This window comes from Poecilia latipinna, unplaced genomic scaffold, assembly GCF_001443285.1.
Source record: "Poecilia latipinna isolate Pla-1442-1.1 unplaced genomic scaffold, P_latipinna-1.0 Scaffold124, whole genome shotgun sequence".
Classification (NCBI taxonomy): domain Eukaryota; kingdom Metazoa; phylum Chordata; class Actinopteri; order Cyprinodontiformes; family Poeciliidae; genus Poecilia; species Poecilia latipinna.
Genome location: NW_015112740.1, coordinates 506,365 through 519,657, shown reverse-complemented (window position 1 = coordinate 519,657; position 13,293 = coordinate 506,365). Strand labels below are relative to the sequence as shown.

Here is a 13,293-nt window from a genome sequence, read left to right as displayed (position 1 = left end):
ATACAACATATATGCATAACAGTTGTCAAAAAACAGAAGACCGCCTTGAAATTTATTGTTTGTTCTCCTTATTTCTCTTTCTCATAGGGTCTAATATGGGCTGTTTACGTCTGCTGACACTGACACTGGCTGCTTCTGCTGCACTGCTGTTAACCTCTCAATCGGCCACTGCTCACAGCCATTCCCATGGCGACCACGGGCACACTCACCATCACCACGGCCACTCCCACGGTGAAGATGATGGACACTCCCACGGCGCTCAGGTGAAAATGTTCCACGGAGCGAGCAAGTGGAGCGCTGAGGCCAACCTGCCTCAGCACGAAGAGGAGCATCACCATCACGGACACGATCACGGACATGGACACGCACATTCTCATGATCACGGACACGCACACTCCCATGATCACGGACACGCACATTCTCATGATCACGGACACGCACACTCCCATGATCACGGACACGCTCATGGATCAGAGAGAGCAAAGAGAGAAGCAGATGGAGAGAAGCGTGACTTAGTGGAGCTCTGGACTCAGGTATGCTCAGAGGAATGTGTTGCTATAAAAAGGTTAAATTTTTATAAATATAGCAACATAGTAAACATCTTGCTATAATCGTAACAAAGATGGAAAATCTTTATTTGTTTGAAAAGGTAGAAGTTGTCACGTTGACTTCTTGGTGGTCCGTTTGGGGATTGATATCACATTTTTATGTATTGAAATAATCTAAAATCAATTTTTTTCTGGCTAAAATACAATCTCACCACTAAGCTACAAGTATTGATCATTATCTTTGATTATGATCAATTCTACCTTTACAAACTCGGCCACTTCCCCATCATGTAACATTTCTGAGGAACGTCTGCCATTGAGTTGATTTTCATTGTCTGCAGGCAATCGGAGCCACCCTGCTGATCAGCGCGGCTCCTTTCCTCATCCTGTTTCTGATCCCAGTCCAGTCCAACAGCGACCAGCACCAGAACCTGCTGAAGGTGCTGCTGAGCTTTGCGTCTGGTGGACTGCTGGGCGATGCCTTCCTGCACCTCATACCACACGCTCTTGGTAGGTTCTCTTTAGTTTGTTTCATAGCTTATGCAAATGTAAAGTTTTATTCAGAATTGTTTACATTTCCACCACATGAAATCATACTGAAAGTTTTACATAAGAGTAAAAAAAAGAAAGTCTATATTTTGCTATTTCAATCAGTCTTTATGTTCTGTTTCTAAATTGCTTTATTTTACAGATCAGAGCTGCAGACTTTGCAGTTTGACTTTTTAAATGTAATTCCTGTTTCCTTATGTCATTGTATTCTGCATAGATCCTCATTCCCATCATGGAGAGGAAGATGAGGAACACGCTCATGCAAGCGAAGAGTCACATGACCACGGTCACTCCCATGGTATTCCTGGAAGCTCTTTTCACTCAGCTGCTATGCAGTAAAGTCAGCGATATTCCATATCAATATTTTCCACCTGTAAACTGAAACTTTTCCAACACAGGAGCCGCCCACGGTCACATGATGTCTGTTGGTCTGTGGGTTCTCGGGGGAATCATCGCCTTTCTGGTTGTTGAAAAATTTGTGCGTCTGCTGAAGGGAGGACACGGACACTCCCACAGTCACTCTCATGGTGGGAGAGAAATTTATGAACAGAATTTTTTTTCTTAAGATTAATATTTAGAAATATTTTCAAATGTGTTTTTGCTGCTGATGGTTTCTGGTCCACTGTGTGAATTTAAAGAAAATACTTATTTAATCAAATGCATTATAGTGTATACAGCTATGAACAATAAGGCACTGATAAAAACAGTCTTCAAGTCTGGACACTTTTAGTGGATGGCAAGTGTATTTACATCATCTTCCAATATTTGACCACTAGATGTCATCCTGGGCTGGAATACGTCCTTTAGGATAATTGATTCTTACCTTTGTGAGGTAAATTATACATTTCCTGGATGTCCAACTTTCAGCTGCTGCCAAAGAAAAGGACAGTGATGGAGAAGAGGAGAAGGAAAAGAAGACAAAAGAGAAGAAACCAAACAAAGGTGCGAAGGCGGCAGAGCCTAAGGAGAAGAAGGGCACAGGCGAGTAACCTAATTTCCTGGATGTTTCCTGCTGCCTTTCTCCCCTCTCAGGTTCCCTCAGGACTTAACATAGGAGGTGCTTTACAGTTTTCCTCTTTAAAATGTGACACACTTTCAGGAAGCATGATCAGTTCTCAGCACAAAACATTTTTATAGTCAAAGATGACCAAAAATGTTTTTTCTCATGAAAAACAAGCTCACTTTAGGTGTAGAAGTTTTTTAAGCTGCTATGCAATGATAATCTCATACTGGGCCAAGAGCAACAAAATAAAAATACATTTTATTTTTTTTTTTACAAACATCCAAAGGATTGACTTGAATATTCCCACAACTCTAATTACAGTAAAAGCAACAATAATGGATCAATTAAAAAAAAAATGGTTCTTTGGAAAAGTGCACACATTTAAAAGTTGGCTTGTTAACTGTTCCTTTAAGAACATTAAAACACATCAGGAGGTGTGTCTAAATCTGGGTTACTTCCCTACAAATGGAACAACTTCATAAGAAAACAATTATCATTTAAAGAAAATATTATGTGGTTCATCAATTGTTTATTTTCTCCATCCTCTTTTTTTCTTTTTGGTTTGGTAAACTAAATCTTACTCAGTAAAAATAAAAGTTGCATGTAAAAATAATTTTAGAATTTGAACTGACAGACTACATGTGGTTAAGCAGAATTATTATTATACATATTCTTATTTGATGTACATAAACATGCCACTTCTGTTTTGGAAAAAAAATCTAAACTTGAGCTAGTGTTGCTTGAATTCATGTAATTTTTCAATTTTTCAATTTTTCAGGTGTTGAACGTACCTGAAACACGTACAGTCACGATTGATAACGTTTCATGGTCATATATATATGCTGTCATTAAACATCATTACTTGGTAAAAACAGTTTCTTTTTCTCCATGGAAACAGAAATCAAGGTGTCTGGTTATCTGAACCTAGCTGCTGACTTCACACATAACTTCACCGATGGCCTGGCAATCGGAGCGTCATTCCTGGTCAGTCCAGCTGTTGGCGCTGTCACCACCCTGACAATCCTGCTTCATGAGGTCCCACATGAGATTGGGGATTTTGCCATTCTTGTCCAGTCTGGCTGCACTAAAAAGAAGGTACTTACATTGTACATTATTTTGTCCTTTTTTCTAAAGATGCCGTTTCAGATTGGTTGTATTTTCCTAAAAATGTAGAATTTGACACAAACCTCCATTAGTGTAAAAACAGGATGATTTTCTAAAATGGAGCAGTTTTGAATATGTATTGTATTATTTGCTTCTGCAGAACAGATACCTCTGTTTGTCTCAGATGTCAAACTCAGCAGATTCTCTCTGGAACGATTTATGTGCCCTTATTGTATAACCAGAGTTTCAAGTTGCAATTCCTGGTTCAAAGTTTTTGTGCCTTTTCTAAGTTAATCCAAAGTTTTCTGCTTCCATTTAGGCAGTACAGTGGGATTAAATTTGAGATAAGAATTAGTGAAGTTTATTGTTCCAGTTTTAGTTAAAATATAAAGATTTCTGTGTCCAAACAGAAAGTTACACAATATTTGAGTATGAAGGTATAAAATGGTGAAGTATGTTTATGATAATGGAAGTAGCTTAATTATGTAACAACTAGGAATTGGTAAAGGTGGTAATCAACCCACATTTCCAAATAGTCCCCCAATCATTTAAAACACATGTACTAATAATATTGAATTATAATTTTAGCATTTCTTTAAAATGAGGAGGTGTGTGTAGGTGATAATGAAGCTGAGTTTCTGCTGTTCCTCTGTCAGGCGATGTGTCTGCAGCTGCTGACCGCAGTGGGAGCTCTGGCCGGGACGACTTGCTCCCTGCTGGCTGAAGGTGTGGGCGCCACGGCGACCGCTTGGATCTTACCCTTCACAGCTGGCGGGTTTGTTTACATCGCCACGGTGACGGTGCTCCCCGAGCTGCTGGCGGGCCGCTCCAGTTTCGGTCAGTCTCTGATGGAGATTCTGGCGCTGCTGTTTGGAGTCGGCATGATGGTGCTGATCGCAGAGTACGAATGAAGCGCTTTTTGTTTTTTTTGGAGCGGACAGAAACTTTTACAGCACAAGAGAAAGAACGGAGACACTGACAGGGAAAAATACATTTAAATGAATTTTTGTTTTTATTGCTTTTTTTTCTTATCAAATTGAATTTATGTTGTTTGTGTTTTTTAACCAGAAGGGTCAATGTTTTCTGGAAGAAAAAAAGAGGTATGGAAAGAGATTAGTGGATAAAAACTGATATCAGGATAAGGAGTTCTGCAGTAGTATAGTCTGTAAATTCACCTGCCACTTATGTTAAAACAACCATCCAACTTTCAGTGTGACTGCTGCATAAAACGCAGAGCAGCTCCTCAATACAAGAGAAGAATGTTTGTTCTATGGTGACCTGCAACTATGAAGTCCTATTGTTGGATACCGAATGTTAGCTTTTTTTACATTCCATGAAAAATGATGATGTTGCTTTTGTTGATGTGGTCAAACTGCATCACATTTTACATTTGATTTAATTAGCTTGAAGAAATGTTTTTCAGTACCTTGTTTTCCTGAGATGAATTTTGCTGAATGTCCCCAAATAAAGACTCATTATTTTCTAAGTATCATCTGATTCTCAATAAATATTAAAATAAATTGTATATCATTTAAGAGAATTTATGTGATGGCACAAAAGTATTTAGAACCTGTTTAATGAGGATCAAATCTATCCATGATCTAACTGGCCAAACCATTGGAGGAACAAAAAATAACTAGTAAGAACTCTGAATCCCAGAATGCAAAGCGTTAACCCATTTTCATGCACGGCAGTAATCCCTGTTACGTTATAGAGAAACAAAACTCTAGGCAGCAACAAGTTTCTCATCTTTGTCCACAGCAGCTGCAGCATTTGGAAGAACATGTGTGTGAACCTCATCACCTCAGTTACAGAGTGAAAGAATGCATCACTGAAGAAACTGGATCCAAAATACAGTATACAGTAGTATAGATTTCCTTTTGAACCCAAAAATGTTCAGTCTGACAAATTTAAGTTAAGAGATTAGTCCATAACATTTTAAACACAGTATTTGAAATGTGAACTAATAAACAAAGATGGGTGATTTTAAATGAACATTTATGGATTCTGGATATAAATGTTTATATCCAGAATCCTGGAGAAGGCATTCCTTCTCCAGGAATGCCAGGAATGCTGCAAGGGCTTTCTACATAAAGCATGCCTTCTCCAGGAAATTCTCGTATTCCCATACCAGTAATGTACAATGATGATCAGGTTTTATACATTCACAAAAGGAAGTGAAAGAGGATAAAATTTCAGGAGGAAAATCATAACCTGCCGTTCCTCTTATGTTTCTTTCAGTTTTACAGTCTGCCACGCCTAAAATCCAGGGGAGAGAAACGGATTATAAAAAGTTTTTGTGAAGGTGTGGAGCTCCTCCAGAAGTGGCTCCTCCTCCTCAGGACCTCACATTTCACTAATACTCTGACATAATTCTCCTACTCATGACAATCATAGTGACCCATTTCCTCTTGTTTTATTTTCTTTTCCGGTGAAAAGAGAACTTGGAGAATGAATATCCATGGATATTATTATGTCATCACTGTTTTGGTGAAAGTCAGTCCAGAAAGTCGGTTCAGAACGTCAGTTCTTCCTGGTTAAACTTCTCTCATGCCCCATTCTGTGATTTTAGGTTATCCTGAGTCTTCTTTGTAGTCATGCTGCTACAGCCTTGGGCAAACTGAACAGTTTTTCTCTCTTACTCCTCCAATTTGCAATATTTGCTGCTATTTCAATTGTGAACTTTTTGTTTTCTCGGTTGTTTTTCTCTCCATAGAAGCTACACCTGGTCTGGCATTCTATTTGCCTCTTCGTGGAGGAGGGAATTGGCTGAGATAATTTTGCCGATAACTAAATGTTCTCCGATTAACTTATTTTTCTTTGACTTAGAAGGTACTTCTACATCAGTTCTGCTTCTTTTTTGTATACCTGCTCTGTCTTCTCAAACCCCCAGTCATTCATGGCAGATGGCCCATCAAACTGAAGCAGGTTCTGCTGGAGGTTTCTTCTTGTTAAAGGGAGTTTTTCCTCTCCACTGTCGCTACATGCATTTTGCATGCTAGGTTTGAGGGATTGCTGTAAAGTCAACAACATGAGATACTGTCTACTGTCACAACTTGCTGGTCCAGAAAAAGTAAATGCTGCGATCCAGTGACTTGATGCATTTCCTTTGATAGAAAATGTTTTAAAATAATTTGAATAATAAATCACCCTAATGAAATGTTTGGCAACTAAAGTTAATTGGAATGTGAGTGTAATTGAGCTGATATGACTTTTTTTTGATGACTTATGTTGTTAATTCTGTTTTTGATTTTCCATCATGATGGCCGGAATTAGATAAGGTGCCAAATACCAGAAGGTTTTGAACCAGTTCTTTTGTGGAAATAAAAGCCAAAGTCTCTGATTACAGAAACAAACCCAAAGCTCTTTATGTGTTTTATATATTGTGTTTCGTCAGCCAGCATATTGTTGCCTACAAAGGAAAACATCTGATACGCAAAGACGGTAAGCAGGCTGGTGTGCTTTACAGGAAGCATCTCATTTCTCATCACTTCTAATCCAGCCAAAGCAAATAATGAATTTTTTAATTTAATAAATACACAGCAGAACATTTTTGTTTGTCAATATTTCTTCCTCCTTATGTACTTACTTTGGTATTAAAAAATATTTATTGATGGATATCAATTTTCTACCTGCTGCTTCATTATTACCCATAACAAAGGACGAAATTATCTGGACTTGTGTATAGAGCTAAACTAATTGCATACGTTACATTCCTGACTCAGAAGACATTGGATGTTGATACTGTCTAATCACAAAAAACATTTTCAAAATTTTGTTTAAATAATCTCTTCATGAACCTCCTGGCAAAACATAAGAAAAACACAATCAGTCACAATTTTAGTGTGCTATTTCACTGCAAAACATCAAGCACACATTTTATTACATAAATGGGAATGCAACATAAATATACATTTGATCAATTTAGTTATATTAGAAAATTACCCAGTATTTACTGAAAAAGTAATTTTTTGAGCTATAAAAACAAACTGTTACGTTTTTTTTTTTTTTGGTGGGGGATAAAGCGTGGGGAGGAGGTAATCTTCTCTGAATTCATATCACATATTATGAATTCACTTACCTGAACTTGCTAAGCCTGTTACACACTTTCCAGGCATTTAATGCAGGAGGAGCTTAAAGTAGGTTATGAGTCAGACAGTATAAGAGACAACACCAGAGCACACAGAGAGCATCCATAAGCAGGAGGTACGATGAAGGGAAACGGAGAGCTCAAGTAAGTAATTTGTAAACTTGATCTTTATATATGCTGTGTCTGTACTCGCAAATGGCAATATTGATCCAGAAATTAATATATTAACAAATATAAATTGATATATCTGCCTATCTACAGTGCCGTGAAAAAGTATTTGACCTCCTACTGATATCTATTTCCGTTTTTGTTTCTTTTCATTGTCGTCGATTGAATATCAACGAAATACAAAATGTTGTTTACATAGGATAATTTAATCTATTAAAGGAAAAATAATATTCATACCAAACTGGCTTCATGAAAAAGTTATTATCCCCTAAACCTATGTACTATATTGTGCCACTGCAACAACTTGCATCAAGCATTAACAACATGTTTTTACATTGTAGAAGATGCAAAAACTTGTTTTAGAAACCATCCTTATCACGGTTTAACCTCATGCATCTGTTCCAGGAGGCCATGGGACACCTGTCGGGAGGTTCCTGTAATTGAAGACGAGCACACACCTTGGAAGTTGTTAAAGCTTCTAAAGACCATCACTTTGTTTGCAGTAGCTCTCACTGTGTTTGGATTGGCAATATGTAGCAAGGTTAGCTTCATTTTACAGATTTAAATTTGACTTCCTAATTTGTTTCTGTTTCACATATTGTTTCTGTGCTGCTTGATATCATTATAGAGATATACAGTAAATATAAATGTAGTCACTAATTGTCATAGGGGGTCTGATTGTCAAAAAGTACAAATGAAATAAAAGGTTGTTTCTTTTTTTTTTGGTAAAAGATAACACAGAACATCCATATTGTGGTAACACTTTATTTGAAGGGGGTTGAATAAGACTGTCATGACACCATTATAAACATGACATAACACCTGTCATGAACATCAATAAGCCTTCATGAATATTTATGACTGTTGTCATAAAGTATCATTCGGTAAATTATGACACTTTTAATACAAAGTTGACATTATTCAAAATGCCGTTGTTATGACAACTTGACATTAACCAAGAAATCATTACTGACATAAATTTGTTATAAAATAATTACTGATTTCACTTAAAAAATTAGGTAACTTTATGTTATTAAAGGTAAAGTTTGAACTGTAATGATTTCTTGGTTAATGTCATAATTTACCGAATGACGCTTTATGACAACAGTCATAAATAGTCATGAAGGCTTATTGATGTTCATGACAGGTGTTATGTCATGTTTATGAAAGTGTCATGTCAGTCTTATTCAACCCCCTTCAAATAAAGTTTTACCCATATTGTTTAGTTTAGTTTCAAAGTGGCAAATAGACATTCTCAGCAGTCAGTTGTGGTACCAGTGAACTTTTATTTTCCAGGCTTCTTTCCTTCTCCTCATCACTTTGTCCCATGAAGATACAAAGACCCTCCAAGCAGAGCAGAAACCCATCGCACTGCTGTGTATTGGCTGCTCTCTCATTGCACCCGCTGTTCTGCTGCTGCTGAAAAGCATCTGGAAATCATGTTACAAATCATCAAAGCTGCCAAGAAAATCATCTGCAGCCCTGGTAAGGCAAAAGATAATATTTTTAACTGTATCTGATCTGTAACTGATCCTTAAATATGATCTAATTACTTGTTTCTGTGACATTTTGTTGAATTGACCTTTTTCTTTGTCCCTCAGGTTTTGTTCTTCGAGTTCCTTGTTTCTGTGGGGTTAGCAGTGCTTACCATCGTAGCAATGCCACACTTGGACATTGTGACCAATGTGACCATCCTGAACGGTGTAGCTGTCCTCTCTGCATTCCTGCAAGCAGTCACTCAGTGCACTGTCAAAAAGATGAACATCTTCCTGCTGCCTTCCATCATGGCCTCTGTGGTTATGGTTGTTGGTTACTGTTTGTTCGTGGTCCTGTACATTTTGAAAGACTCTGCCGATGTGAAGACAGCCATCTGGGTGGGTCTTGCTGTTGGTGGGTCAATCTTGGTATCTTTCAACTGGTGGGAGAATTACTTCAGGGTGATCTGTGTGAAGAGAAAATCCAACGTCCTCAAAAATCTGTTTGAAGACTTGAGCAAGTGTCAGAACATGCTGCACATCATGTCCAGCGTACTGAGGATTGTGGTCACTGCCTGTGTGCTTGGTGCCTATGTTCCTCTGGCCAAGCTGGACTGGGACATTGTGACCTCCATTCCAAGCAGGGAAACAAGGATAGTAGCCATCATCATCGGGGTCCAGCTGATCTCCTCTGCACTCTGCCATTGGTTTGCTTTGGCAGCCTGTAAGATGCATGCTGTCCGCCGATGCTTCATCCTGCCTTTGTACCTGGCTTCACTGGCTGTGATGGTGCTGTTCATCGTCCCTGTTATTCTGGATTATCAGGACCACCAGTTAAGCTTGAACACAACTGAAAAGATCAACTTCACAAGTTACTGCGCTGAAGCTGTGAATGTAAGAAATCAAAGTCTGAGTGGTAACCTGTTCCCACATCTGATTTTGGATGTTGCCCAAACACTCTGCTTCCTGGACATGTCCAACACAGTGAACATCTTCTTACTCGCAGGTAAAAAGAAAATAAAGAAATGCTGTTGTTGTTATCTGGGTATCTTACTTTTTCGAGGTTTTTTGTTTTGGCTGTTTTAGTATTTAAGCTTTGGTAGTAGTGACTTTATTCTTTCTTTTCTTTCCTATCAGGTGCAGCTATATCATGGTGGATTGGCCTTGTGCTGGCTACTATCCATATATGGTACTTTAACATCTATCGTATCCAGAAGACGCAAGACTTGTTTGTTCGGAGACTCTATGAGGGTGCCTTTATTGAGCAGTCCTTACTCCTCAACACCCGTTTCAACATCGAAACCAGAAAACGCAAGAAGAATCAGTAAGTCATTGTGTGCATGACTTACGTCTTTTATCTTCTTTCTATTAGTAATGTGATTAAAGTAATAATCACATTACAATGGAAACAGTTTCTCATATTTGCAAATATTTTCATATCAAGGAATAAGGAGAATGCCACCCCTGCTATGTTGTATCTTTGTGCAACAATGTGGCATGAGACCTATGAGGAGATGATGAATATCATGGTCTCTATTTTCAGGTGAGTTAAACTTATGCCCACCTTAAGAGTCTGTGTTATTTTAGCTAATACTGTCTGAAATTTACATCTAATATTTTATCGTAAATAAGGAATAAGAAAAACTCCTTTAAACAAATGTTATATGGAAATTAGTTCCAATTTCCAAGCATTATTGTCTAAATATTCTTATTTTACTTTTTTTTTTATTATGAATTCATCCACACTTTGCATTTGTCTCATCAAGACTGGACAAGTACAGACCAAAAACAGGACCCAAGTTTAATGATTTCACCTTTGAAGCCCATATCTACTTCGATGACGCCTTTGAAAATGCCAAAGGAAATCAGGATCGTCATCTGAACACATATGCAAAGAACCTTGTGCAAATCATCACTGAGGTTTATGGGTAAGAACCATGTTTACAGATAGCTTATTGTATAACCTGAGCAGTTTGTCATTAAACTTGAATAATGACCATGTTTCCCATAGAAATTACTTAATAGGTTGTTTTTGCTAGCAATATTTAGCAAATTGAAAGAGTCAGTCAGTCAGTGATAGTTAATGCAAGAAATAAAGTTGATCTACAACTTTTAAAAAAAGACATTAGCTGAATAGAGAACTGACCAGGCCATGGATAGAAAACATATTTTTGAGACCAAATGTGTGAGTTCTAGCAAATTTGTGTAGATCTTACATGTTCAGGTATTATAAAATGCTGGTAAAGGAGGCAAGTTTTGATTTCATTATGAGTTTGCTGTTCAAATATATCTCGGTGACATCCTGGTTAATGAGATAAAGTCTATTACCCACTAGCCTGCCATCTTATGAAATATAAAATGAGATCTCTCCTGGCTGGCTCGCCACTCAGAATCTCTTCATAACTGAGACAGTTATATCTTGTGACATAAATCTTGTGCCAATTAATTTTAATCCTTTGATGGAAAAATTCCATGGTAAATTATTTATTGCTGTCCCTTTTCTATATCATCAGCATCTTCAAGAACCTTGATAAAACATTCTTCGGAGTACAGCAGCAAATTCCAGATCAGTCAATCATAGAGACGCCATATGGAGCTAGACTGGTTGTTGAAATGCCTCATGGGAATAACATTGTAGTTCACTTCAAAGACAAACAGAAAATTCGGAACAAAAAGAGATGGTCTCAGGTAGGTAATAGCAAATGGATCATCTCAACACTTTAATCAAGAACCTTTAGTTTAACTGTTTATTGTCTGCAGGTGATGTATCTTTACTATCTGTTGGGTTGGAAACTCATGACCAAATATCACAGACTCTGGCAAAAGGGGTGCAATGAAAATGATCTGAGGAAAGAGTTCCAGGTGAGACAGAAGACACTTTCTGGATATTTATTAGAGCAAGCATGCTAACTTTACTTTTAATGCGTGGTCAAAGACAATTGTGTTGAATGTATACAAAACAAAACTGTGTATTTATTCCAGAGAGAAAAACACAACACCTACCTCTTGGCTTTGGATGGGGACACAGACTTCCAACCAGCGGCTCTGATGCTGCTCATCGATCGTCTGAAAATGTATCCCCGTGTTGGCGCAGCATGTGGCAGAATTCACCCCACTGGATCAGGTTGGGAGCAAACCAGGGCTATTTTGCGCGAGGCAAAGGGCCATGGTGAGGTTATAAACCAGTTGTCTATTTCTCCTGCAGGTCCTGCTGTTTGGTTCCAGAAGTTTGAGTATGCTGTCAGTCACTGGCTGCAGAAGACAGCTGAGCATGTCTTTGGCTGTGTACTGTGCAGCCCTGGTTGCTTCAGTCTGTTCAGAGCAGAGGCACTCATGGATGACAACGTGATGAAGAAATATTCAACCAAATCCACAGAGCCCAGTCACTACATCCAATATGACCAAGGTACAAGACTGAATACTGAAAATATTTTGGGATAACTGTTTCTTTTATTATTTAATATGATCTAATGACAGCTAATAATTTCACAATAGATGAATTTTTTTTACTACAGATTAGAAAAGTTTTTCTCTTTGATTACTCACAGGAAAAATGTCCTAGTTGGAGATTTTCTGTGGGAACTTTGCTTGTTCTCTACTTGTATACATATGTTACTTTCCAAGGCCCAAAACATGCATGCTAAGTTAATTGCTGTTAAAATGGGTTGGTCACATAGTTCACTGTTTTGCCATGCAATGAACTGCCAAACTGTCCATTGTGTTCCTCATAGACCACTGTTGTTAGGCCATGTGACCCAAGAAACTCTGCTTGGATAAATGGATGTTGAGAATGGATGGATGAACAGATCTAATTATTCAATAAAGACAAATTTCCTTTTCTGTCTTTGTGTTGACTTTAAAGCTTTCTCTTTACTATTCCAGAATCTAAATATAGATTTTGTTTTTGCAGGTGAGGACCGCTGGCTGTGCACTCTGCTGCTGAAACAAGGCTGGAGAGTGGAATACAATGCAGCATCTGATGCCTACACCAACGCACCACAGGACTTTAAAGAACTGTACAACCAAGTAAGTATATAAGCAGTGCAGAACATAATTAATTGAGTTATAATTCCAAATGTAACGGCAATGATTGCCAACAAAATTATCATCACCTACTAATGTTGACTTGGCAGCCTTTAAAATAGAAATGCAATACAAGAAATAAGAATTAAATCCTTCTTTTCCTGTGGATTAAGGTAATTTGGCCACCACTGATGTCATCCAGTGCTTTAGTTTGCAACTCAAACTCACAGTTATACCCGTTGTGATCTCGAAAAATATTTTTGTTATACTACTGTTCTGCCAAACAATGTAGCCGTGACTGTGCTTGATTGATGCTCCAGTAAATATCAGTCT

At 37.9% G+C, this 13,293-nt stretch overlaps 2 protein-coding genes across 3 annotated transcripts in view; both read left to right on the top strand.

The window, feature by feature from the left end:
• The window catches only part of slc39a7 (solute carrier family 39 member 7), a 9,933-nt gene extending 5,240 nt beyond the window's left edge, over nt 1–4,693 (top strand). For both annotated transcript variants that reach the window (XM_015028452.1, XM_015028451.1), the window contains 7 exons: nt 88–533; nt 890–1,058; nt 1,315–1,395; nt 1,496–1,624; nt 1,965–2,078; nt 2,999–3,195; nt 3,861–4,693. In XM_015028452.1, the coding sequence (XP_014883938.1) occupies nt 96–533; nt 890–1,058; nt 1,315–1,395; nt 1,496–1,624; nt 1,965–2,078; nt 2,999–3,195; nt 3,861–4,115 (1,383 nt within the window). In that variant the 5' untranslated portion in view covers nt 88–95 and the 3' untranslated portion in view covers nt 4,116–4,693. The remainder of the gene's footprint in view (nt 1–87; nt 534–889; nt 1,059–1,314; nt 1,396–1,495; nt 1,625–1,964; nt 2,079–2,998; nt 3,196–3,860) is intronic.
• A 4,427-nt stretch (nt 4,694–9,120) lies between these two features.
• chs3 (chitin synthase 3) overlaps nt 9,121–13,293 on the top strand; it is a 39,210-nt gene continuing 35,037 nt past the window's right edge. Inside the window, exons 1-9 of the mRNA XM_015028418.1 lie at nt 9,121–9,943; nt 10,075–10,261; nt 10,382–10,480; nt 10,704–10,865; nt 11,451–11,625; nt 11,698–11,799; nt 11,920–12,061; nt 12,143–12,343; nt 12,848–12,963. Of these exons, the coding sequence (XP_014883904.1) occupies nt 9,121–9,943; nt 10,075–10,261; nt 10,382–10,480; nt 10,704–10,865; nt 11,451–11,625; nt 11,698–11,799; nt 11,920–12,061; nt 12,143–12,343; nt 12,848–12,963 (2,007 nt within the window). The remainder of the gene's footprint in view (nt 9,944–10,074; nt 10,262–10,381; nt 10,481–10,703; nt 10,866–11,450; nt 11,626–11,697; nt 11,800–11,919; nt 12,062–12,142; nt 12,344–12,847; nt 12,964–13,293) is intronic.